General features: G+C 40.7%; 1 protein-coding gene and 1 pseudogene across 3 annotated transcripts; one reads left to right on the top strand and one right to left on the bottom strand.

The window, feature by feature from the left end:
• Nucleotides 1-3,193: 3,193 nt before the first annotated feature.
• LOC112650630 (U4 spliceosomal RNA) lies at nucleotides 3,194-3,352 on the bottom strand (annotated as a pseudogene).
• Nucleotides 3,353-10,208: 6,856 nt separating this feature from the next.
• CDC23 (cell division cycle 23) lies at nucleotides 10,209-27,024 on the top strand. 3 transcript variants are annotated; one of them, XM_049091828.1, is made up of 16 exons: nucleotides 10,209-10,406; nucleotides 10,489-10,561; nucleotides 12,383-12,520; nucleotides 14,486-14,528; nucleotides 15,792-15,897; nucleotides 16,004-16,136; nucleotides 17,681-17,858; nucleotides 17,945-18,042; nucleotides 18,191-18,272; nucleotides 24,378-24,531; nucleotides 24,652-24,771; nucleotides 25,022-25,097; nucleotides 25,405-25,466; nucleotides 25,585-25,663; nucleotides 25,741-25,860; nucleotides 26,032-27,024. In XM_049091828.1, exons 1-16 carry the CDS (start codon nucleotides 10,246-10,248, stop codon nucleotides 26,122-26,124), a joined length of 1,716 nt encoding a protein of 571 aa, XP_048947785.1. In that variant the 5' UTR covers nucleotides 10,209-10,245; the 3' UTR covers nucleotides 26,125-27,024. The 3 variants fall into 3 exon arrangements, with proteins under 3 accessions (XP_048947785.1, XP_025289147.1, XP_025289149.1); XM_025433362.3 differs by having other exon boundaries at nucleotides 10,210-10,406; nucleotides 26,051-27,024; XM_025433364.3 differs by lacking the exon at nucleotides 10,489-10,561 and having other exon boundaries at nucleotides 10,267-10,406; nucleotides 26,051-27,024.
• Nucleotides 27,025-27,277: the final 253 nt, after the last annotated feature.

The raw sequence follows: 27,277 nt of genomic DNA, 5'->3' as shown, positions 1-27,277 counted from the left end.
CTACCCTGATGGACCCTGGGGAAGTGTGAGGGCCATGTTGTTTCCTCAGGAGAGGGCTAAAAGCCCACCAGAGTGGCCTCGTGGCCTTCAGAAACAATGGGGGTAGGGAGTCCCCTGATGTCTACCTCAGGAGACAGAAATCAGGCCCTGAGCTTGCAGGAGGAGGGATGCTGAGAGTGGAGATTGTTGCAACCAAGTTTTAAAAGGAACCCAGAAGTTCTGGGAGAACATAAGCAAATAAAACAAAGATGAGGGAGGCGAAGGTTACTTCGAAGTGGTACCAGGAGATGTGTCCTGTTATGACAGTGGTTGGGCACATAGGCCTTGGAGTCCGTCAGACCTGGGTTCAGTTGCCACACTGGCATCTGTTTCTGTGGGTGACCTTAGGCAAGATATTTAAATTATCAAAGCCTCAGTCTCATCATCTGTAAAATGGAGAGGATAATAGCACTTTCTTGTGAGGATCAAATGATATCATGCACATAAGCACTTAGTCTAACACCTAGACCTCAGTCAACGTTGGAAAATGGTATTATTAGTAATAAAATTGGGTTAAGAGGAGCCACCTTTCAGAAATGTTCTATATCTTAATCTGAGTGCTGGTTGTATGAATGTGTACATATGTAAAAAAAAAAATCATTGAATTGGAATGTCAACCTTAAATCAAGAAACCAATTCAAAAGGCAAAGCACTGGGGGACTAGGCTTGTGCTCCACTGGTCAGATAAAGTAGTGATTGCGCAAAAGTCCACTTCTATCAGTCTTTTCGAACAAGATTTTCTCGTTCTTGCTGACTTCTGGGAACGTTGGCGATTTGGTCCAGTTCAAAGATTTAGAAAACATGACATGTGAGACTGTTCCTCAAAATGCTGCTCTGTTTGTATTTTAAAAATGGCTCAGGCGCGCGGGGCGGGGGTGGGGGCTGGGGATGGGGTTGTTGTTGGTGGTGCTCATTGGTTGAGTGTCTGCCTTTGGCTCAGGGCGGGGGTGATCCTGGAGTCCCAGATGGAGTCTCACATCCGGCTCCGGCAGGGAGCCTGGTTCTCCCTCTGCCTATCTCTGCCTCTTTGTCTCTCATGAATAAATAAATCTTTAACAACAACAACAAAACCTTTCCAGCCTAAGATGTAGGGAAAATGTATTATGGAAATATGTCAGGCAGTTAATTAATAAACGCATACGGGGAACGCCTGGGTGGCTCAGTGGCAGAGCATCTGCCTTCGGCTCAGGTCGTGATCCAAGGGTCCTGGGATGGAGTCCCACATCGGGCTCCCCACGGGAAGCCTGCTTCTCCCTCTGCCTGTGTCTCTGTCTCATGAATAAATAAATAAAATCTTTTAAAATAAATAAATAAATAAATAAATAAATAAACGCATATGGTTCATCCCTGAATTTTGTCATGCTTTGGGGATTTGTCAGTTTTCTTAAATGTATAATTTTTTCGTGACTTCTTGTGTTATTCTGAGTAATTCTGAGTGATTCTGAGTTATTCACTTTTACGGTTTAAAAATTGTAAACCCCACCCTCTTTGGTAGGGTGTAGCAGTGGGACCCTCTTCCCAACAGGGAAAAAAGGCAGGAGTTGCCAGGTTGGATAAGGATGGAGCCACAGCCAGCAGGCCCTCCTCTCGCAGGCAGCTGGATCCCATGGGGGGTGCCTGGATGTGGGGTCTGGTTGTTGTCCTTCGGAAAGCCTGCCTACTGGGGCTCAGCCTGGTGCCCGTGCTGAGGGAGCTCCTGCAGGGTCATCTTCCCCAGGAAAATGAACCACACGGTGATGTCGGTCCCATCAATTCCCAGTCTTCCCTACAGTTCTCAGCAGTGACCTTGAGGTGAGGCGTCCTTGGGGGGACCTGCTGGAGTCAGGGATGAAGGACACAGAGAAGGGGGCTGCCCAGGAGGTCCTGGTGAGCAGAGCTGGTAGGGAGGCAGCCCATTACGCCATGGCCTTTCCCTTGAGGAAATGGAGTTAGACAAGCCTGCCTTTCCATTATGCAAAGAAAGGGCTTTTCAAGTAAATTTCCATTCAAGTATTAGCTTAGATCAGTGAAGGTGCGGCCATAATAGCTTAGATGGCCATCACAGCTATTAAAAACACATTTTTTCCCCTGTACCCAGGCTGCCTTGTCATCTTCCTATTGTTCATCCCCAGGAGACTGTGACTCAACCTTTCCTAAGCTTCTGGGAGCCAGGTTAATCTCCATCTATATTTTCAACTTTTTAATTCTTTAATGTACATGGTATATGAAATTTACATGTTTGAAATGGCCTGTAGATGTAACCAGAATATTATAAAAAGTACATCGATGTGGGGGGGCGCCTGGGTGGCTCTGTGGTCAGGCGTCTGCCTTCAGCTCAGGTCATGATCCCAGCAGCCTGGGAAGGAGCTCCACATCAGGCTTCCTACCCAGCAGGGGGTCTGCTTCTCCCTCTTCCCCTTCCCCTGCTCATGCTTTCTGGTGCACGTGCACTCCCTCTCTGAAATAAATAAATAAAAATTTAAAAATATTTAAAAACCTAGACCTGGGGTTGGAGATGGGCAGTGTATAGTCAGTAAAGCACCCCTCACTGTCACTGCTTACCATGTGGGCTTACCTCTGTCTTCACACCCTCTTACATTGCCCTTTCCTTGCTTAGATCCTCGTACATACACGGTTCATTTTTAGCTCCAGGCCTTCAAACTGGTATCTTTGCTGCCTGGATGCTCTTCTCCCACTTTCTCACAGACTGACACCCACTTATTTTCAAGGTCTCAGCTTGAATCTGAGGAAGCCACCCCCAACCCACTCCCCACCCCCAGACCAGGATAGGGCTTTGAACTGATTTTCTCTGTCTGGGTAACAAACCACCCTCAGCCATATATGTGCTTTGTGCTTCTGACTGGGCTCAGTCTTGCTGGGGATGAGCTGCTTATCAGTTGTTGGGCTGACTGGATGCCTCACTCATATGTCAGGAGTCTCAGCCAGAATGATGGGAACAGTTGGAACAGCTGGAGTGTCTGGGATGGCTAGGAGGCTACCCTGGGGTTTCCCCTGGGTCTTCAGGCAATAAGACCATGGCTGTAGAAGCTACAAGGCTCCTGGAGACAAAGACTCAGAGGTCACCTAACAGAGTCACTTCCACTGCATTCTGTTGGTTAAAGAAACTCATAAGACCAGCACAAATTTAAGGGCAGGGAGATAGTGTGACCTCTTGATGCAAAATCATATTGCAAAAGGGCACACACCCAGCGAAGCCAACACGGACAGCTCTGTGAGCTTTACTTTCACCACTCTTACCAAAACTGTTATCAATCAGCAATAATCGCGCCTTGGATAAACCTCATTGGCTACGATACTGCCACTACACAAAGCTCCCAAACTATTATTATATAATTCCTTCTATGCTTGTTTATAGTTTTTATCCCCCACTAGACAACATCCATGTATGTGGGGATTGACTGTCTCATTCATCAGTCTATTCCCAGAGCTTGGCACACAGTGAGAGCTAACGAATTGTTGTAAACGAACATGTGGATGGATGAACGAATGAAAAAATGAAAGATAAGATTCTTGGAGTTCCAAAGTTGCACCATAAATCCTAGGTTTAGATCTCAATTCTATCACTTCTTAGGTGTTGGCTTTTTTTTTTTTTTAAGATTTTATTTATATATTCATGAGAGACAGAGAGAGAGAGAGGCAGAGACATAGCATAGCAGGGAACCTGCAGGGGAGCCCGATCCAGGACTTGATCCTGGGACCCTGGGATCACGACCTGAGTCAAAGGCAGACACTCAACTGCTGAGCCACCCAGGTGCCCACTTCCTACGTGTTTGACCTTATGCAAGTTGCTTAATCTCTCTGAGCCTCAGGTGTTTGTTTTTTTAAATCTTTAAAGTAGGGATAAGAAAAAAAATCCCATGTCACAGTCAACTCCACATTCATTCTCCCCACCTCCTTTTCTCTGAGACCCTCTTAGCTCTTTTTACTCATAAAGTGAGGACTGCTAGTCCCTTTATTTTAAGGGCCTTCCCACACCTCGAAAGCATTGGAAACTGGGTTTTCAGGGCATAGTACATTCCCCAAAGATTACCAGGAGTCCATTCTATATGAACCACTGTCCAAACACCACTACTGGCTGTGAACCAGTGGTTCTCAACTAGGAATGATTTGGGCCCCTGCGTGCCCAGGTCATTTGGCAATGTTTGTGACAGTTTGGATTGTCACAGCTGGAGGTAGGGGCGTGCTACTAGCATCTGGTGAGTGAAAGCCATAGACACTAAATATCTCACAGTATACAAGACAGCCCTCCCCCAGCTCCAGCAGAGTTATCTGGCCCATAATGTTGATAGGGCCAAACTGGGCTGGAACTGACTGTTCTTTCAGTCCTCACCCAGTTTATTATTATTATTATTATTATTATTATTATTATTATTATTAAAGATTTTATTTATTTATTCATGAGAGATACAGAGAGAGAGAGGCAGAGGGAGAAGCAGGCTCCATGCAGGGAGCCCAATGTGGACTCGGGTCTCTGGGATCACACCCTGGACTGAAGGCGGCGCTAAGCCACTGAGCTACCCAGGCATCTCCAATCCTCATCAGGTTTAGATATAATCAATTATTGGCAGTAGTCATTCCCTGGCCCTGCTCTAGCCTCTGGTGTCTGGCGATGGCCACAGTCCTCCAATCCCTGGACCACGCAACTTTGAACAACAGCTTTTCTGCATGAGCAGTTTGAAGAGAGTGTAGGGAGGAAATGGCTCCATCTGTTGGCCAGAGCCCACATCACAACAGGGCAGGCACTAGATTTTTCCAGGCGAGGCCTCAGGTGTGCCTTCACCAGGGCACACACTCCAAAGCAGGGGGCGAGCTGTAAGTGGGACAGCATGTGAGTAGATGAAGATGTTACTGAAGCTGTCTTATGTGACAAGCGTGGGATTATTGTATTTAGGGTTTCAACGTGTTTAGCAACTTCTTATTCTTCTTGGATTTTTTTTTTTTTAAAGATCTTATTTATTTATTCGTGAGAGACACACAGAGAGAGGCAGAAACATAGGCAGAGGGAGAAGCAGGCTTCATGCAGGGAGCCCGATGTGGGACTGGATCCTGGGACTCTGGGACCATGCCCTAAGCGAAAGGCAGAACCTCAACTGCTGAACCACTCAGGTTTCCTTCTTCTTCTAATTCTTAATTGTGAAACATATGTTGATATCACATATAGTACATAAGTGTGCTTGTACACGGCATACAGTATATAAGTACAGTTTAAAGAATAATATTAAAAGAAACACCCATGGGGGCACCTGGGTGGCTCAGTGGTTGTGTGTCTCCCTTTGGCTCAGGTAGTGATCCTGGGGTCTTGGGATCAAGTCCCGCATCGGGCTCTCCACAGGGAGCCTGCTTCTCCCTCTGCCTGTATCTCTGCCTCTCTCTCTGTGTCTCTCATGAATAAATAAATAAATAAATAAAATATTTTTTAAAAATAAAAAAAGAGGTCTACTCCACAGGATTTGATAAAATAACTTTTGAAAATGATTTGTAAATGGTAAACCATGCAAATAAGATGAATTTATTTTGAGGGTGCCTGGGTGACTCAGTGGGTTGAGCATCTGACTCTTGGTTTCTGCTCAGGTCATGTTCTTAGCATATTGATATGGGGCTCCACGTTGGGCTCTCAGCATGGAGTCAGCTTCATATTCTCTCCCCTTCTGCTTTTCCCTCCAATCTGTTTTAAATAAATAAATAAAATCCTTAAAAAAAAAAGTGGAAGGGTGCCTGGTTGGCTATTTGGCTGAGCATCCAAGTCTTGGTTTGGGTTCAGGTCATGACCTCAGAGTCTGTGGGATCAACCCCAAGGCCAAGGCGGGCTCTGTGCTCAGCTGCTCAGCATGGAGCTGGCTTGTCCCTCTCCCTCGGCCCCTCCCTCTGCTTACACACACTATCTCTCTCTCTCTCTCTCTCTCTTGCTCTCTCACTCCAAGTAACTAAATAAAATCTTTAAAAGAAAAAAGGAACAGTTTTGAGTCTTGACTAAATGAAAGGAATGTGAGCTGGCTCCTGGTGGTCAGATGAACATGAAACAGTTTCTTACTCAGTTGAACACTGGAAGCTCTGAGGCGCTTTTGACTATTGTAGTGTTTTATTCTGAGTCATATATACATTAAAAACGTACCCACAATGGATAATAGTTAAAGCATAAGCCACCTTGATGTTGAAATACTAGTTAATGAGCTTACACATGATAGCTCTGCAAATGTGCCCTTAAGGTACTCTTCAACATTGCTGTGAATTGCATTCATCTAATAAAAAATCTTATCTAGCACATCAAGCAATTTCTGGGTTTTCAGAAAGCAACATTACAAAGAGACAATACAGTGAGGGTCTGGGAGGTAGGGATAATGGGAAGTGGTTGCTAACAGATATGGGGTTTCCTGTTGGGGTGATGAAAATGTTCTGGAATTAGATAGTAGTGATGGTTGCACAACTATGTAAATAGATTTTTTTTTAATTAATTAATTATTTTTTTTGTAAATAGATTTAAAACCACTGAACTGGGACGTCTGGCTCAGTGGCTGAGTGTTTTTCTTCGGCTCAGGTCATGATCTTGGGGTCTGGGAGCAAGTCCTACATCGGGCTTCTTGCAGGCAACCTGCTTCTCTCTCTGCCTGTGTCTCTGCCTCTCTCTGTGTGTCTCTCATGAATAAATAAATTAAAAACAAAACAAAACAAAACAAAAAACCCTGAACTGTACACATTAAATGGTAAACCATGTGGCATATGGATTTTATCTCAATAAAGCTGTTATTTTTCAAAGTCATTTGAATTTTGCATTCTAATCAAGAATATATGTCTATTGGGTTTAGCACCACCTTCAGCCCAGAGTGTAATCCTGGAGTCCTGGGATCAAGTCCCATATTGGGCTCCCGGCATGGAGCCTGCTTCTCCCTCTGCCTGTGTCTCTGCCTCTCTCTCTCTCTCTCTCTCTCTGTGTGTGTCTCTCATGAATAAATAAATGAAATCTTAAAAAAAATATGATTATCTTCATATGAAAGTAACTTTCCCTAAATCATTGCATAAAATTGACACTTAAAAACAAAAACAAACAAAAAAACAAAACCCACTGTTATTTCAAGGAATCTATCCTGTGGAAATAACCCTAAATATTAAAGAAAGAAACTCTTTGTGCACGATGATGCTCAATGTATCATGGTTTAAAACAATAAGAAATCAGTAATAAGGGACGCCTGGGTGGCTCAGCAATTGAGTGTCTGCCTTTGTTTCAGGGCCTGATCCTGGATTACCAGGATCAATCTAGTCCCACATCGGGCTCCCTGCATGGAGCCTGCTTCCCCTCCCTCTGCCTGTGTCTCTGCCTCTCTCTCTGTCTCTCATGAATAAATAAATAAAATGTTTAGAAAAAAATTTAAAAATAAAATTATGGCTATAAAATTATGATTATAAGATACAAGTCCAACACAGTGACTGGTTATGTAGGTTATGATAAATATACATAGTGGATTACCATGCAACTTTTAAGGATATGATGGGGAAGAATTTTTTTTAAGGTTTTATTTTAATTTATTCTTATTTTTTAATTTTTAAAAATTTTGTTTTGAAGATTGTATTGATTTATTTGAGAGAGAGAAAGAGTGCACAGGAGGGGGTAGAGGGGAAAACAGAGAGGGAGAAGTAGCCCTGAGCAGGGAGCCCTATGTGAGGCTCAATCCCAGGACCTCCAGACCATGACCCCAGCTGAAGGCAAACACCCCACTGACTGAGCCACCCAGACACACCAAAGATTCTATTTTTCAATAATCTCTACACCCAACGTGGAGCTCGATATTACAACTCTGAGATCAAGAGTTGCATGATCTACTGGCTAAGCCAGCCAGGTGCCCTGGGAAGAATATTTATAAATGTGGAGAAAATGCTAATAGTGAATTAGGTGACAAATGTGGGCAAGATATTATGAAGCTATGTACACAGATGGATGACAAAATATAGAATCCAATTATTTTTCTGTAGGAGTTAATATGATAATGTTCTATTTATTCATTCATTTATTTAATAGACTTCATGTTTTGAGTGTGGCTTAGCTTTACAGCAAAATTGAGTGGAAGTTACAGAGATTTCCTATATACTCCCTACCTCACATGCACAGTTTCTCTATTATCAATATTCCCCACCAGAGTGGTGCACAACTAGTGAACCTACAGTGACACATCATTGTCACCTGAAGCATATGGTTTACTTTAGGACTCACTCTTGGTGTTGTCCATGGGTTCAGACAAGCATACAATGAAGGTATTCAGCATTACAGTATCATACAGTGTGTTTTACTGTCCTAAAAATCCTCTGTTATGCCTATTCATCCCTCTCTCCCCCCACCCCTTAGAAACCATTAATCTTTTCCCTATCTCCATTGTTTTGCCTTTTTCAGAATGTTATATAGTTGGAATCATGCAAATGTAGCTTTTTCAGATGACTCCCTTCCACTTAGTAAAATGCTTTCAAGTTTCCTTTGTCTTTTCATGCCCTATAGCTCGTTTCTTTTTAGTGCTGAATAATATGCCATTATCTGAATGTATCAGTTTATCCATTCATTCACCTACCAAAGCACATCTTGATTGTTTTCAAGTTTTGGTAATTATGAATAAAGCTGCTATAAACAAGTTTCTGTGTGGATATAAGTTTTCCAATCTCTTGGTTGCACGACTGCTGGATTGTGTAGTAAGTGTACAGTACATTTTGTAAGGAACTGCCCAACTATCTTCCAAAGTGGTTTTATATTTTGCATTCCAGCAGCAATGAATGAGAGTTTTATTGCTCTACATCCTTGCTAGCATTTAGTGTTGTCAGTGTTCTGGATTTTGGCCACTCTGATATAGGTGTGTAGTGGTGTATTACTCTTTATAGTTACTTTATTCAAGTTTTCCACATTGACCATACATTATTTTTGTAACAGAAAAAAATGCATTATAAAATAGAAAGCTACAGGGGCGCCTGGGTGGCTCAGTCAGTTAAGGATCTTCCTTCAGCTCAGATCAAGTCCTGCATCTCCTGCTCCTCCTGCTTGTGCTCTCTCTCTCTAATAAGTAAGTAAAATCTTAAAAAACAAAAACAAACAAAAACAAACCATAATACAAAATAATACTTCTAGAACAACTGTGGCTTTAAATAGTTTAAAAAATGTATCACAGTTTAGCTTTTATTTAGTGGGACAAAAAGACTGGTTCCACTCAAAATGTGTTGTTTGTAGGTAAGTACTTGCCAAAAGCATTTTGAAATCTTCTCTATTTTCTTATTTTTTTAAAAGTTATAATAAATTATAAAACCATACACTATTGTACAAAATGTGGTATTTTAAAAGGAAAAAGGCAAGAATTCTAAACAAGTCATGAAAGCATTATTTGACTATCTATAAAGCCATAAACAATTACATTTCATCCTACATACTCAGTATATATACACATAGGTATGATATAATGTGATTTTAAAAAGATTTTATTTATTTATTCATGAGAGACAGAGAAAGAGAGAGAGAGAGAGAAAGGCAGAGACACAGGCAGAGGGAGAAGCAGGCTCCGTGCAGGGAGCCCGATGCGGGACTCCTGGGCCGAAGGCAGGCGCCCAACCGCTGAGCCACCCAGGGATCCCCCAAAGAGCTACTTTAAAGGTTAAACTAGACTATACTTGTAAAAGTACAGAACCTGTTACAGGGTAAAGCCTCAAAAAATGTTAACTATCCTTACGCCTCTGGGGCGGATGAAGAGGATTGATTCTCCACCTATGGCCATACATCCTCTTACTCAAAGAAAAATCCAGAGGATAAAGGGCAACCTTGCTAGACACACATCATTTCGTCGTCCAGGAGCACAGAATCCGCCACAGACCCACCACATCACCACTAAGATGCAGGGCACTCTCCCTTGCACCCTTTCTGTCCCTATTCCCAGTCGCGTTTCCCAGCCCACCTATTCCAGTCACTCTTCCCTCTTTGCCCCGCCCAGAGACGTAGACTTTTTTTTTTTTTTTTTTTCTTCTCCCTCCATCCTTTCTAGTTCTAACTTTCCCGCCCCGGTAGCTCTTGACCAATCAGAGATGGAATTGTCTTATCTTTCCCCACCTCTTGGTGACGTTACGAGGAATAATACCTCTTATTGGGTATCCTAGAGCAGAAGCCTACCAATAACCGGCAGACTTTTTTGGTGCCGACGGACCGCTAGTAATATCGCTGCTGATTGGCTGGAGTGGCGAGACGGGAAAATGGCTGCGAGTCCGTCTGTAGTCCCTGTGGCTGTGACTGCTGCGGTGGTGCCGGTCTTGTCATCGAGCAGCGATTTCTCAAATTTGCGAGAAATTAAGAAGCAGCTGCTACTCATCGCAGGCCTTACGCGGGAGCGGGGCCTACTGCATAGTAGCAAATGGTGAGATGTCGGGGTCGGAAGGGGCTGGGCTTGGATCCTTGGCCTTTGGGGCTCTGGAGCTAATACAGTTTGGGTGTTCCAGGTCCGCGGAGTTGGCCTTTTCCCTCCCCGCCTTGCCTCTGGCGGAGCTGCAGCCACCGCCGCCTATTACAGAGGTGAGGACTCCCGTCACTGCGAGCGCAGCGCCCCTCCGCAACCCCGAAGGGTTACCGAGTGTCCCGTCGCTGGATGGGAGAGCATCCTGCTTGGCAGGAATGTTTGTGGAGGGAATTCAAGTATTCAAGGAGCTGAGTGTTCTAAGCGATTTTGTGTGGTTTTGTTGATCTTTGTAAAGATTTGGTGGTGCTTTACTTAAGCTGGAGAGAATTAGTAAATAACCCTTGCTTAAGATTTCAGCCTTTTGAGGTTTCGTAGCCCAGCCCCGACAATGTTCTCAACGAGGAGAAGAATCAGAGGTTTTAACAACAGTGCGAAACTGGCTTTGATTCACGTAGCTCTGGGTTCAAATCTCAGCTACACTAGTGACTTTTGGCAACTTACATAACGTCTTCAGCCACAGTTTTTTCATCTGTGAAATGCAGATAATAATAGTATCTACTTTAAGGGGATATTGAGAAAAGCAAATGAGATAATGAATATATTTTACGTATGATCTATAGAGCAGGCATTTTTATATAGTCTGTGTAGTCTGAATGATTTTCATCATAATCCATTGTTTTTCCTGAAGATGCCATTTCTTGACACCCCCCCCCCCCAAAACGCATACACTAAAAGACTGAATATTTACTACCCCAAAAGGTATAATGCACATGTGGGCGGGGGTGGGGTGGGGAGTGGTATAAGAAGATGATGAGTGAATGTGAAAAAGGCCACTAGACTCCTAAGCTGAATGGACACATTTAAGACTTGTTACTCCAATGAAGAAAACACTGAATACGTTTTGGTTCCAGTTTTGTTCTGGTAATAATTGGGGCAAGAAAGAAGAGGAGAATGAAGTTATTAAAGTTTTAATCAACTTACCCCTAGAATTTGGGGGGATTGTATGCTTTTTAAACTTAAATGTGCATCATTTATTTACATAAAGAAGTATGTCTGTGTCTTATGCTTTTTGCAATACTAACATGTCACAACCTTTTGAAGTATAAAAAATAAAAGTAATTGGACAGTTTATTGCATTTTTTGTACATATTTGAAAACCTAGAAGAGGAAGCAAATGTCTTATATTAATGCTAGACATTCTCCATGATTTTTCTACTTTTTCCTCATCAGATTTCTACTACTTGCTCCATTTTACTGATGAAGAAATGAATTCTCAGAGAAACTAAGTAACTTCCCTGCTAATGTCATGAAACTAGGAAATCAAGGAAATAGAATTTGAATCCAGGTTCCTAACACTAAAGCCTATGCAACTTCCCACTGCATTTAAAGAAATAATACACGTTTCTGAGTGTCCTGGTTTGTTTATTATTTATTTATTTATTTATTTATTTATTTATTTATTTTAAATATTTAATTTATATATTCATAAGGGACACAGAGAGAGAGGCAGAGACATAGGCAGAGGAAGAAGCAGGCTCCCTGCGAGGAGCCTAATGTGAGACTCCATCCCAGGATCCCCAGATCACATGACCTGAGCCAAAGGCAGATGCTCAACCACTGAGCCACCCAGGCATCCCATCTTGGTTTAGTTTTTTAAGTTTTATTTTTTTCCCCAACTTTTTATTTTGAAAAGAAGTTCCATGACCTTAGTTTGTAATAAAATAATATACAATAGTAACTTACATATATATGTAAGTATATGTAAATCTTTTTTTTTTGTATATGTAAATCTGTATATGTGTACACATATATATGCTAGGTTTTTGGGAGAGAGAAAATACTATTGCTTACATCTTGAAATTAATGAATATGCTTCTTGAAAATGATTTTCTGTTGTCTTATTCTGTAACACTTACATAAACTTGTGTCTCTTCTAGGAGGATGCCCAGGATATGGATGCTTACACCCTGGCCAAAGCCTACTTTGATGTTAAAGAATATGATCGAGCAGCACATTTCCTGCATGGCTGCAATAGCAAGAAAGCCTATTTCCTATACATGTATTCCAGATATCTGGTGAGGGCGATTTTAAGATGTCATTCTGCTTTTATTGAAGCATCCATATTTAATACCAAGAGGAATACATTTAACAAGTAGTCTACTTGTTAACTGTACTTTATAAATACTTAACAGTAATAAAGAAGGTATCATAAAGTTAAAAAGTGACAGTATAAAAGAAAATACTAAAAATATTGATAGGGGTGCCTGGCTGGTTCAGTCAGTGGAACATGTGACTTTTGATGTCAGGGTCATGAGTTTGAGCCCTGCTTTGGGTATCGTGATTACTTAAAAAAATAAAATCTTTTTTTTTTTTTTTTTTTTTTACGATAGTCACAGAGAGAGAGAGAGAGAGAGAGAGAGAGAGGCAGGGACACAGGCAGAGAGAGAAGCAGGCTCCATGCACAGGGAGCCCGACGTGGGATTCGATCCCGGGTCTCCAGGATCGCGCCCTGAGCCAAAGGCAGGCGCCAAACCGCTGCGCCACCCAGGGATCCCAAAAAATAAAATCTTTAAACAAAATTGACACTACATATTTTTTCTTTTTAAACAAAATGTTTCTTTCCTTTTTTTTTTTTTTTTTCCTTTTTTTAAAAGATTTTATTTATTTGAAAGAGAAAGAGAGAGAGAGCAGTAGTGGAGGAGGGTCAGAGAGAGGAGTCGACTCCCTACTGAGCAGGGAGCCAGACGTTGGGCTCAATATCGGGACTTTGGGATCATGATCTGAGCCAAAGGCAAATGCTTAACTGACTGAACCACCCAAGTGCCTTGACAATATGTATTTTTTTTGTTTTATTTATAACTCACAACCCCAAACTCACACGTCATGTGTTCTTCCAACCGAGCCAGCCATGTGCCCCAATATTACTCATTATTGACAAAGGTGTGAGGCAATAGACTCCTTATTTTAGTAGTAAAAGTTTGTAAAGATGTTTTGGTAGTCAGTTTTGTCATATTATGTCCATTTGAAATACTATGACCAGACAATTCTACTTAAAGAAACTTAACTTGTCCAGTAGAAATACCTCAATATATGTACAAGGATATATGAACAGGGATGTTTATTAAAGTATTTTTTATAATAGCCATAAAATGCCAGTAACCTAAATAGTCATTGTTAATTCTTGCATAAAGTATTCTTTGCTATGATGTTGCAAATGATGATTTTTCATGCCAGTGTTCTCCCCACATTTACTACTTGCTACTTGGCGTTCTACTCTGCATGAGCTTTCCCTCCCCTTCTCCATTTATTTGTTTAATATCATTATGAACTAGAAGATTCCTGTATTTTTGTTTATAATTTAGTACTGTACTTAATTGTTTTGGTTCTCAAAATATTCCAGATTTGAACAGTGGGGTACTGTTGTTTAAAAGTAGTGACCCTGGGGCACACGGGTGGTGCAGTTGATTGAGGCTCTGACTCCCAGTTTCCACTCTGGTTTGATCTCAGGATGATGAGATCCCCTCCCCAATGGCAGGCTCTGCACTTAGCGAGGAGTATGCTTGGGACTCTCTTTCCCTCGGTTCCTCTCCCCCTACTCTTTCTCTGACTTTCTCTCCCTCTCTCTCTAAAATAAGTAAATCTTTAAAAAAATAAAAAAATAAGAGTAGTGATTAGTAGTAATTGCCATTTTGGTTGGACTTAGGCCTGTTAGCTGGAATCAGGTTGCTAGTTTTATTATTTATTTATTTATTTATTTATTTATAAATTTTTATTTATTTATGATAGTCACACACACAGAGAGATTGAGAGAGAGAGAGAGAGAGGCAGAGACACAGGCAGAGGGAGAAGCAGGCTCCATGCACCGGGAGCCCGACGTGGGATTCGATCCTGGGTCTTCAGGATCGCGCCCTGGGCCAAAGGCAGGCGCCAAACCGCTGCGCCACCCAGGGATTCCAGGTTGCTAGTTTTAGAATGAGTTTAAAAATAAACAGAAAAGACCTTTATGTTGATTTTCTCTTTTTCTCTTTTATATTTCTCAGTCTGGAGAAAAGAAGAAGGATGATGAAACAGTTGATAGCCTAGGTATGAATTTCTTTCCCTTACCTCTTGGATTAAAGTAGGGGTTGCACACTTAAATGCCTATCTGAGCCAGACAGGTAATAGAAACTTGTGAAGTGGACCTAGGAGGACTGTTGCAGATTGGGGAGCACAACTTCCTGCTTGTTACATACCTCCGGCTGAGGACTGCCTTGAGGAAATGCAGGCCTAGTGTTGTCAAGGCTTTCTTCCCTCAGCTCTACCTACCCCATTCTTTGGAACCTGAAGCTGGAAATTCAGGTTTTTAGTTGAAGCTTTGATTTTTATTTTTTATTTTTTATTTTTATTTTTTTTTTTTGAAGCTTTGATTTTTAAACATTGATAACTATTTCAAGTTTTTATTTTTTATTTTTTTTTTAAATCTTTTTTTTTTTTTTAATTTTTATTTATTTATGATAGTCACAGAGAGAGAGAGAGGCAGAGACACAGGCAGAGGAAGAAGCAGGCTCCATGCACGGGGAGCCCGATGTGGGATTCGATCCCGGGTCTCCAGGATCGCGCCCTGGGCCAAAGGCAGGCGCCAAACCGCTGCGCCACCCAGGGATCCCTATTTCAAGTTTTTATTTTTTTTATTTTTTTATTTTTTTATTTTTATTTTTTTTTAAATTTTTTTATTTATTTATGATAGTCACACAGAGAGAGGCAGAGACATAGGCAGAGGGAGAAGCAGGCTCCATGCACCGGGAGCCCGATGTGGGATTCGATCCCGGGTCTCCAGGATCACGCCCTGGGCCAAAGGCAGGCGCTAAACCGCTGCGCCACCCAGGGATCCCCCTATTTCAAGTTTTTAAAAACCTCTGTGGGCCTGGGGTATCTAGGTTGCTCAGTCGGTTGGGCATCTGACTCTTGATTTTGGCTTGGGTCATGATTTCAGGGTCATGAAGTTGAGCCCTACTTATAAGCTGTACGCTCAGCTAAGAGTCTGCTTGAGATTCTCTCTCTTTCCCTCTTCCTTCCTCCCCTGCTTGCACTCTTTCTCTCTCTCAGTCTAAAATAAATAAATAAATCTTTAAAAAAAAAAAAAAAAAAAAACGAAAACCCTCTGGGACTAACAAAATATGACTGCAGACCAGTTATCGGGTGTAATTTCTGGGACAAAGTAAATGGATTGTGTTAAGGTGTTATTGGCCACTTCTGAGTATTTGCTGGAGGTTCCAGGTATAACTTTGGTTGATGCCAAAGGGAATGTCTAGGCCTATGAAATGAACGTTGTTAGTCTTTTCTTAGATCTGAGATTTTGTTTCCCAGGTCCCCTGGAGAAAGGACAAGTAAAAAATGAGGCACTTAGAGAACTGAGAGTGGAGCTCAGCAAAAAACACCAGGCTCGGGAACTTGATGGATTTGGCCTTTATCTGTAAGCATTAGAGTAATTTGGATTTTTCTATAAAATTTTCATCTAAATAGACGGGAAGGTGTTATGAAACATTAACTTCTCCTGTGATTGTTCCTTTCCTTCTTAGATATGGTGTGGTGCTTCGAAAACTGGACCTGGTGAAAGAGGCCATTGATGTGTTTGTGGAGGCTACTCATGTTTTGCCTTTGCATTGGGGAGCCTGGCTAGAACTCTGTAACTTGATTACAGACAAAGAGATGGTAAATTGAGAAATTTATGTGAAAGATCCTCTGCTCCAAGTCTTATGTAATTCTGTAATGGGATGGGAGGAGAGAGGTTTGCTAAACCTTTGCTTGTAGCTAGGTCTTTACTCCTTCTCTAATGTCTTCCACTGTGGGAATTTCAGTCTTCATTCGAAAGACCCATGTCTGGCTCTTGTCTGGAAGTTGCTGTTGGATTTGTGTGTAGTTATATTAGAGTATCTTCTCTTTATTTAATGTTTCACATTCAAGTTTTACTGTAACTTGTTGTATAGGCTATATGTTAGTATATTTTGTTTCCTCATTCCAAAGATGCCATAGGAAAGGTTTCTCTGATACCACGGATTGTGTTAACATTTTTAAGGTCTCTTCTGGGCTGTCCTAGGACTCTGTGGAGATTTATAGATTTGTCAATTAATGCAATAATATATATGAAATAGCTTTATAAAATTTAGTCATTTTATTAGTCATTGTTAGAGGACATTGTCTATTGAGTTTATTTTGCCATACTTCAGTAGTTAATGGAATTGATAATAAAGCTTCATTGTTGGTTTTAAATAGCCAAAAGCTGGTTGATTTCCCCCAGTAATGATATATGCTGCTAAATCTGTGTCTGAAATCTTATCTTAGTTTACTCCTATTTGTTATCTCTAAATGCCTACTAAACTTTCATTGAATGTTTTTATCTCTGAACTCTAAATATGCAAAACCAAGTTTCTGATCTTGCCTGTCGAATTCTTTCTTCCTCCCAGCTTAAGAGGCGCTCTTGATAGCATCACTGTTTCTCAAGACACCAGGATACCTCATAGTCATATTTGTTCTCGGTCTCTTAATCTCCTTTTATTATCAGTTGCCAGACCTCGCCATGGTTTTCTTCTTGTACGCATCTCTTTCTCTTGGTTTTCTTTGCTTTCATCTTGGTTTTCATCTTGGATTTGGATTACTTGTAATTAATACCTACTTTTCTATCTAGCTTTTCCATTTGTACACTCCCATTCCCAAGCTTTCATGTATACTGTTTTCAAACTTACCCTTAAAACACCCATGTCATCGTGTCATTCTCTTGCTAAATATTGTAGTGGCTTCCTATCACATCCCACTTCCTGTTGCACCATAGGACCTGCCCTACCAGTTTACTCTTATTTTTGCACTACTTTTGAGCACATAGCCTCCCCTTCAAACTAAGCTAGTTTCTTCACCCTATTCATACACACTCATCAGGATTGTTTTGCCTCTTTATGTTGTTGCCCTGCCTAGAATGTTGTCTTTTCTTCTTATCCTCTCTCTTCTTTTCAAGTTCTATTCATCCTCTAAGACTCACTTGAAATCCTAGCTTTTCTTTGAAGTCTTCCTCAACTAGATCATTCCTCCCAGTTGTGCTTGTGAGTCCTATTCACTTAATTAAATTACCCTGTGTTCATTTTTAGATGATCTCATAATGTTTTGGTGATAAGTTTCTTTTGACATTAAAGATAGTTCCTTGATGTTCATTTGGGAGAGAGGTCAAAGTATATTAAGTCTGTCCCTCTCTCTCCTGCTGCCAGCTGAAGTTCCTGTCTTTGCCAGACACCTGGATGAAAGAGTTTTTTCTGGCTCATATATACACAGAGTTGCAGTTGATAGAGGAGGCTCTGCAAAAGTATCAGAATCTCATTGATGTGGGCTTCTCTAAGAGCTCATATATTGTTTCCCAAATTGCAGTTGCCTATCACAATATCAGAGGTGAGTGAATAAGGACAATGAAATACCATCAAATCCTAAAGGTAGCACTATGTTGTTTTCTAACCTTTCTTATCTTCTTTCTACAGATATTGACAAAGCCCTTTCTATTTTTAATGAGCTGAGGAAACAAGATCCTTACAGGATTGAAAATATGGACACATTCTCCAACCTTCTATATGTCAGGGTGAGCTGCTTCCTTTGCTTGGACTTGACCAAGCTCTTTTGTGCTTAAATCTCCTGGGTTGGATTGTCACTGAGTTGCATTAGCTATGAGAAAAATTATTTAGAGGGTTCCTCATTCATGCTTAGATTGTCTTTCTCTTTTCTTTCAGAGCATGAAATCTGAGTTGAGTTATCTGGCTCACAACCTCTGTGAGATAGATAAGTATCGTGTAGAGACATGCTGTGTAATTGGTAAGAGTCACTACTTTTTTCTTTAAAGATTTATTTTTATTGGGTCCCCTCCCTCTTCAGGACCTTTGTACTATCAATAAACTTTGCTGCCCACAAAAAAAAAAGAAAGAAAAGGAAAAAAAGATTTATTTTTATTGTAAGTAATGCAAGTGCAAAAATAACGGCAGTATAAAAGCATCAAGGATAACAAAATTATATACTATAGAATGTAAAAATCTGGGTATAATCCTACCCCTGAGATTGGTGAGCATGACTCTAGGATATTTTTCTTGCTTTTTTTTTTTTTTTTTAATTTTATTTGTTTATTCATGAGAGACAAAGAAAGAGAGAGGCAGAGACACAGGCAGACGGAGAAGCAGGCTCCATGCAGGGAGCCTGATGTGGAACTCGATCCTGGAACTCCAGGATCATGACTTGAGCCAAAGGCAGACGCTTAACTGCTAAGCCACCCAGGCATCCCTCCAAAAATATCCCTCCAGGATATTTTTCTGTGTGAATACTAAAAATGTGTGTGTGGGTGCATGTGTGTGTATAATTTGCTTGCAAAAAGTGTGCCATTATACACACTGGTTTATAACTTCCTCTTTTTTTTTTTAACTTAACAGTATATCTTTTTCATCTTTTTATTTAGTATATCCAGATTTATATTATTTTTGATGCCTATTTAGCATTTAATTACATTGATCTGCCATCATTTTTTTTTAAAGATTTTATTTATTTGTTCATGAGAGACACAGAGAGAGGGGCAGAGACATAGGCAGAGGGAGAAGCAGGTTCCCTGCAGGGAGCCTGAGATGAGACTCGATCCCAGGACCCTGTGATCATGACTTGAGGCAAAGGCAGACACTCTACCACTGAGCCACCTAGGCACCCAATGTGCCATCATTTTATGTAATCATATGTCTATTAAGTTGTAGCCACTGTTTGTTAATATATAAAAATAGTTTCAAGAACCATCTTTGTATGTGTACATTTGTTTTTGCATATTTATGCAACTATTTCTTTGCAATATATTCTTAACAGTGAAGGGTGGTTCAAAAGAGTGTATATTTTAACCTTATTATTACTAAAAAGTTTTTTAGAATTTCCAAACCTCTGAAAGGAGATGAGAGTCCCTGTTTCTCTGTGTAAGGGTATTTCATTCTTTGTACTATTGACATTTTTTGGCTGATAATTTTTTTGTGGGGAGCTGTCCTGTCCATTGTAGGGTATTAGCAGTATGCCTCTCCTCTACCCACTAGATGTCAGCAACCCCCTTCCACTAGTTGTGGCAACGAAAAACGTATGCAAATATTGCCAACTCTTGGGGTTAGAATCATCTAGTGGTTGATGAATCATCCATGATCCTATGTGCTCTTTCACACTAGTTGTGACCTGATCACTTGACATAAACACATCAGTGGCCACTTTTGGATAAAAGGAAGCTTGGTTGTTTGTGATTGAAAGCCTAGGTTCCCTGGAAGTGAAAGAGAGATGTCTGTTGCTTGGTGTTTGATGACACCGCATTGAGATCATAAATTCATATCTCTTTAGGTTAGGAAGTTCTTTTTTTTTTTTTTTTTTTTTTTTTTTTAGGAAGTTCTTAATAAACTGGTAGAATTTCAGTCCACCAATTCAATATTTCTAGCTCTTGAGGAAGTTGTAGTTCAGTATGGGAAATAAGCCTTAAAAAAAAAATAGGGCCTATTGGAGCATAGGTGAGGGTAAGAATAAATGATATTTTCAGTAAAGTCCATTAAGATGAAGGCAGAGCTCTCTTTTATTCAGAAAACATCTTTTGAGCTTCTGAGTGCCAGGCACTGTGCCATATATTGTAGTACCTATGCTAACTGCCTGCTAAGGACAAGACTAATAAACTAATAACTATAATGCAATGGGTTGAGTGTTAGAATTGATGTAAACCAAAGATACTAAGAGAGTACATAGGAAAGATATCTAATCTAGACTATGATTAGGGAAGTCTTGAGGAGGTGGTGCTTGAAGGCTGGGCAGAAGTGAAAGAGTTCAGTAGGGGAGGTAAAGGATTGACTTGGGAAAGGCATTGCATTGCAGAAGCCCTGAAGTATGAAACAGGCATTGTGCCTAAAGTAGCTGCACATCTGGAAGCATGGTCTGGGAGGTAGGAATGTTCAAAAAGGGGCCAAATCTTGAAGTTTTTTTTTCTTTTCTTTCTTTTTAAAGTTTAAGATTTTATTTATTCATGAGAGACACACAGAGAGAGGCAGAGACATAGAGGGAGAAGCAGACTCCCTGCAGGGAGCCTGATGTGGGACTTGATCCCAGGACACCAGGATCACAACCTGAGCTGAAGGCAGGCTCAACCACTGAGCCACCCAGGTGCCCCTCTTGAAGAGTGTTTTATGCCTTGCTGAACATTATTATTTTGAAGGAAATAGGAGTCTTCTGAAGGATTTTAAACCAGAAAGTTTGGTTTTCATTTTCAGATGATGACTGGAGACAATGTGCTGGGAGGGTTAGAAAAAGACAAAGACTAGAAGCAGGGAGACCAGCTAGGAGACTTTTGCAATAATCCAGTCTAGGGATGATGAGAGCCTACACTAAAGTATTGGCAGGAGGGATGGAGAGAGGCTGTTGGACTTAAAAGATATTTAGGAAATAGGGCAGCCCCCCCCTCCCCCCGGTGGCTTAGCGGTTTAGTGCTGCCTTCAGCCCAGGATGTGATCCTGGAGGCTCCGGGATCAAGTCCCACGTCAGGCTCCCTGCATGGAGCCTGCTTCTCCCTCTGCCTGTGTCTCTGCCTCTCTCTCTCTCTCTCTCTGTCTAATAAATAAATAAAATCTTTAAGAAGATATTTAGGAAATAAAACAAATAGGAAATGCCAACTGGGTAACCGATGAGTAACAGTGTCCTGCGCACGAAGAAAGGAAACAGATCGGGTACATGAGGAATGATCTTTTTTTTTTTTTTTTTTTTTAATTTTTATTTATTTTATGATAGTCACAGAGAGAGAGAGAGAGGCAGAGACACAGGCAGAGGGAGAAGCAGGCTCCATGCACTGGTAGCCCGACGTGGGATTCGATCCCGGGTCTCCAGGATCGCGCCCTGGGCCAAAGGCAGGCACTAAACCGCTGCGCCACCCAGGGATCCCTGATTTTTTTTTTTCACCTTAACTTAAAGCCAATTAAAATCAAAGGAGACATATGCTTGAGGAGTAATGATTCAGAAGTTTACTATTTTTTAATCATTTGATGCGAACTTTTTTTTTTTTTTTTAATGATTCTATTTATTTGAGAGAGAGAGATAGCAAGAGAGCATGAGCAAGGGGGAGAAGGAGAAGCGGACTCCCTGCCGAGCAGGGAGCCTGATGTGTGAGGCTTGATTCCCAGGACCCTGAGATCATGACCTGAGCTAAAGGCACACGCTTAATCAAGTGAGTCATCCAGGTGCCTCTTGAGGTGAACTCCTTAATGAACTGTTTTTTCTTTTCTCACCATTATCTATAAATGCCTAGCACAGTGCCTGACATATGATCAGTAACTGTTGAATTCAACCCACCTACCTTAAAAGTACAAAATAAAGAATATTAGTTTATGACAAGAAATATACTTCAGTTTATACGTTGTAGCCTAAAAATTTAGAGGAATTAAAAGGAGAAAGAAGGATGGAAAGAAAAACTAAGGACTTGAGAGAGAATGAACCCTCTTATGAATAGAGTGGTGGCAGGATTCTCCTGTTAAATCCTTGCTTCTGCTCTTATGATGTGAATTGATTGTTTCCTTCTGTGTCTTTTCTGGAGTCCCAATCCCTGATAGGCAGCACTTTATGTATATATAAAAGAGCATATACTGGGACGCCTGGATGGCTCAGTGGTTGAGCACCTTCGGCTCAGGGTCTGATCCTGGGGTTCTGGGATTGAGTACCATATCAGGCTCCCTGCATGGAACCTGCTTCTCCCTCTGCCTGTGTCTCTGCCTCTCTTTCTGTGCCTCTCATGAATAAATAAATAAATCTTAAAAAAAATAAAAAATAAAAAAATAAATCTTGGTTCTACTACTAACTAGTAGTTAGTTAACTTTGGACCTCACCTGTCTATGCTATAGTTTTCTCATTGGTAAAGGGTTAACAGTAGATCCTTCTCTCAGATAATTGTCACAAGGATTAGATAAATTAATGCCTAGAAAGCATTTATAACAAAGTAGGTTGCCCAGCATGTTGTAACCATTCGTTGTATTTTAGCTCTCCCAAATGAGATTAAAAACAAAAAATCTTTTTATTTTTATTTTTTTATGATAGTCACAGAGAGAGAGAGAGAGAGAGAGGCAGAGACACAGGCAGAGGGAGAAGCAAGCTCCATGCACCGGAAGCCTGATGTGGGATTCGATCCCGGGTCTCCAGGATCGCGCCCTGGGCCAAAGGCAGGCGCTAAACCACTGCGCCACCCAGGGATCCCCAAAAAATCTTATCTATTGATCTTTGTTCAAAACCTGGCCTGTTCTGACTTCTTTAATTTCTCCATTGTCCTCACTCCTTTAGCAGCTAGGGCTTATATAGGGCTATATCCATTTTTCTGGGTGGGGCCTAGTATTTTGGCCTAGAAATGTACCATGTTGATAGATATATAGCTTTCACTCCCTCCCTTTCCCTACTCCCAGCTAATGACCATTTAGTTTATTTTCTCCTTTTTACTATTAGAAACGTTCTGCTTCATAGCTACATTTGAAACAGGATTTATGCGGTTTTTAAATAATTATTGAAGCATAATGTTATATTAGTTTCAGGTATACAGCATAGTGATTTGACAATTCTGTGTAATACTGGACACCATGATAAGTGTAGTCACCATACAAAGTTTTTACAGAATTATTAACTATATTCCCTATGCTGTACTTTGTATTCTGTGACTTATTTATTTTATAACCAGAAATTTGTCCCTTTTATCTATCCAGTCATTCTTTTTTTTTAAAGTAATTTATTCTTTTTCTAAAAATAGCGTTATTGAAAAAAAACAGCTTTATTGAGGTATAATTTATATACCATAAAATTTACCAACTTTAAGTTTACAGTTCAATGATTTTTTGTATAACCATAGTCATAAAACCAGTTTATAATATTCTGGTACCCTTGGAAGTTCCCTTGAGTGTGTTTATTGTCGGCCCCCCTTGCATCCTCCAGCACGCACAGATTTGCCTTCTAACTAACTGTGTTTTGCCTTTTCTAGAAATTTTCACATAAATGGAATTGTGCAATACTTAATCTTATTGTCTGGCTTCTTTCACTTAGCTGTATTTGAGGTTACCTGTGTTGTGGCATGTATCAGTAGTTTTTTTCCTTTATTTTTTATTTTTTTAAAGATTATTTATTTATTTATTTATTCATGATAGACATAGAGAGAGAGAGAGAGAGAGAGAGAGAGAGAGAGACACAGGCAGAGGGAGAAGCAGGCTCCATGCCGGGAGCCTGACGTGGGACTCGATCCCGGGACTCCAGGAATGCACCCTGGGCCAAAGGCAGGCGCTAAACCACTGAGCCACCCAGGGATCTCCTAGTTCTTTCCTTTTTAATTAATGTTGACTAGTATTACTTTGTTTGGATGTATACATTTTATTTATCCATTTACCAGTTGACATAGACAGATGGCTTCTATACTCTTCCTGCAAATAAAATCTTTTACACAACCTAGAAGCTTTCACTTATTCTTTTCAAGACCACTGCTAATAGACCTTTGATTCTTGTGGGAAAGAGGAGCTCAGGGCTCTGCCTTTTTATCCCTTGAGGTACTTCTTTAGAAACCTAGGAATATAGCTTGAAAACTACCAATCTAAAGCATACTGTGGAAATTTCCTATCCTTCGTTAAGAAAATGTGGATAAATGCAATATCCAGATGAAATGAAGAAAAACTTTGAAGTGTTAGGGAAAGCTTTTTTTCTTTTTAAGCCAGAATGTGTGATAGATGCACTATATTTCCCTTTCGTACATGATGTTGGAATGATGATGTTCCCTTTATGTACAACTTGGCTTTTCAGCAAATGCTTTGGGGGAATGGGTTAGAGTTTCATGCCTGCTCTGTGGAATGCTATTTTAGTGGACTTTTATTTTTATCTGTCTAGTTATTCATATGTTTTTTTTTTTAATTTTTCTATCAGGGAATTATTATAGTTTACGTTCTCAACATGAAAAAGCAGCCTTATATTTCCAGAGAGCCCTGAAATTGAATCCTCGGTATCTTGGGGCCTGGACACTGATGGGACATGAATACATGGAAATGAAGAACACATCTGCTGCTATTCAGGCTTATCGGTGAGTTTCTACTTGAGGGGTGAGGTGGAGGGGATGATTGTGATGTTCAGAACCTCTCTTGAACCTACAAGTTGCTAACCTTGACTCTGCCTTCTTAACAGTTTCTCTTCCATTTCTTAGACATGCCATTGAGGTCAATAAACGAGACTACAGAGCCTGGTATGGGCTTGGACAGACCTATGAAATCCTTAAGATGCCGTTTTATTGCCTTTATTATTATAGACGGGCACATCAGCTTCGGTAAGTCTGACCAGTTAATGATGCGTTTGTTATGAGAAGAGCTGATACTTTACCTTTTGATTGCTATTATCCCTCTGTGTCTCTTTCATGAAAAAATAAATAAAATCTTTAAAAAAATAGTATAGTTATGAACACAAAATATATAATTATGTGAAATATGAGATTAAAGATCAATTACTGTATAGATTTGAAATAGTGGGGAGGACTTTTTTTTAAAGTCTTTGCTTAGACTGTTCCTCTCTTTTTTTAGGCCCAATGATTCTCGTATGCTGGTTGCTTTAGGAGAATGTTATGAGAAACTCAATCAACTAGTGGAAGCCAAAAAGGTACCTGCAGTTGGGTCCTGGAAAATTTGAGTGGAAATCAGCAGTTTGGATGAAGGGTTGGGCCCTCTGTGCTCTAATCATCCTTCATTTTGATCTATCTACAGGCAAAAGTCTTAAGTATTTATAGGCGGATAGGCTAAAAAAGCAAAGCAGTGTTGACATCATCAGTGGGAATATCAGTCTAGGCAAAATGCTTTGCATTCTGCAAATCCACATTTCAGGCACGGCTTGGAGGACTTGACCCTTTATGTGGTAGGTCATGGCACATGGGACAACTGTCAAAGTGACCAGTTTATTGTTTTGACAGTGTTATTGGAGAGCTTACGCCGTGGGAGATGTGGAGAAAATGGCTCTGGTGAAACTGGCAAAGTGAGTGAAATGCTGTTATTTCTGTTGGCTTCTCTGGTATGGTGCATCATGTGCTTTAATTTTATCACTAGCACACTTTGAGATCCAGTTTGTACTTACAGACCAATTTATTTTGTAGGCTTCATGAACAGTTGACTGAGTCAGAACAAGCTGCCCAGTGTTACATCAAATATATCCAAGATATCTATTCCTGTGGGGTATGTGTCATGAGCATGAGAATTGGGTTATTTATCTCATTCTGACCACCTCAGTCACTCCTGCTTTCCCTGTCTAGGAGATAGTGGAGCACCTGGAGGAGAGCACTGCTTTCCGCTATTTGGCCCAGTACTATTTTAAATGCAAGCTGTGGGATGAAGCTTCAACTTGTGCCCAGAAATGTTGTGCATTCAATGATGTGAGTAGCAGTTCTTTACTAAAGGGTTTGGATTTTAAGCTCAACCATATGATCTTTTCTGTGATCTGAGGGTAAAAAGCCAAGTGGAAAGGGTACCTGGACCTATGAAACTTTCGTATCAGCATTTTAGAACTTGTTTTTGAAAATAGCCTTGGATATATTTTGAAACAGTCGCCTGACTTTATTTCAGACCCGGGAAGAAGGGAAGGCCTTGCTCCGGCAAATCCTACAACTTCGGAACCAAGGCGAGACTCCATCTACTGAGATGCCTGCTCCCTTTTTCCTCCCTGCTTCCTTATCTGCTAACAATACTCCCACACGCAGAGTTTCTCCACTCAACCTATCTTCAGTCACACCATAGTTGGCTACTTTCAAGCCAGCACATTACTAGACCTCATGTTAAGCCTTACCTCCATGTAAGGAATGGCCACATCTGCTCTTCCAAGGACCTTGGTTTTTTGTTTGTACAAATGGATACAGCTCCTTGGGGACAGTTTATAGAATCACCTTTGGTGTAGACTGATGGAAGAATCCTGGCAGCAACAGACATTGTCTTTTGCCAGTTAGAAGCACTTCTATTTCCCTTCTGTTCAGAGCCTGGCTACGGATCTTGGCCTTCTTCCCAGACCTTTTTCCCCCTCTAAAAGACATCCCTTTAACAGCACTTTAGCACAGGCAAGGCTTACAAAGTTTTAATGCTGCTGGGAGTGAGAGATTTCTTTAGAAAGGCATGGAAGGGAGAAAAGAGTGCCATTCTACCCTGCAGGCAGTAGAGGCACTGGATACCCCAGGAAGGTCAGGGCACTGGATAGATAATGACCTCATCATTCTTGGACTTACTGAACATGACTATGCTGGAAGAGGCAAGAGTTGAACAGAATGAAGTTGTAATTCGTTCTTGCTCTGTGGGGACGTTCTTCCAAAACATTTTAAGGACTCTTCCTAGAAACTTTTGATAGGAAGGAACTTAGTAGTTGAATGAAAGAAGGGACAAAAAGGATCTTACTTTGTGTGGAACCCCATTGATGGCAAAAAAGCCTATAGCGTTAGCTTTTTTTTCCCCTAAAGCAAAGTAAGGAGGCAGGATTAACAGATAATTTCATGAACATTCAGGCGTGTTTTGTTTTGTGACTATATAGACAAGAATAAACTCACTTCAAGCTAGTCTGTTGTAATAAGTATTTTGATGTAGTTATTTTTCTCCTCCCTGTTTATCTTCAACAAAATGGTTCTTTTCAGCCTTCAGCTATTTAGACAAGGTAAAGGGAATCATTCTTGCTGTGTTCTTGGAAGGTTTCAGGCCTGGGTATGTGTATTCAGTAGGAGCTAATATGCTATGACTATGATGTCTCCTGTACTAAATTTGAATTGTAGATGCCATGGATTATTCTGAGCTCAGGGCCTAGCCTTCCTTTAT

This window comes from Canis lupus, chromosome 11 (genome assembly GCF_003254725.2).
Source record: "Canis lupus dingo isolate Sandy chromosome 11, ASM325472v2, whole genome shotgun sequence".
Lineage (NCBI taxonomy): Eukaryota > Metazoa > Chordata > Mammalia > Carnivora > Canidae > Canis > Canis lupus.
This window is presented reverse-complemented; position numbering and strand designations above follow the sequence as displayed.

Excerpts from the sequence above, each read along its gene's own strand:
- CDC23 (XM_025433362.3), top strand. The coding sequence starts at position 10,246 with ATGGCTGCGAGTCCGTCTGTAGTCCCTGTGGCTGTGACTGCTGCGGTG. Across the intron at positions 25,098-25,404 it reads AACTAGTGGAAGCCAAAAAG|TGTTATTGGAGAGCTTACGC; the intron begins GTACCTGCAGTT and ends TTGTTTTGACAG. Across the intron at positions 25,664-25,740 it reads AAGATATCTATTCCTGTGGG|GAGATAGTGGAGCACCTGGA; the intron begins GTATGTGTCATG and ends TTCCCTGTCTAG.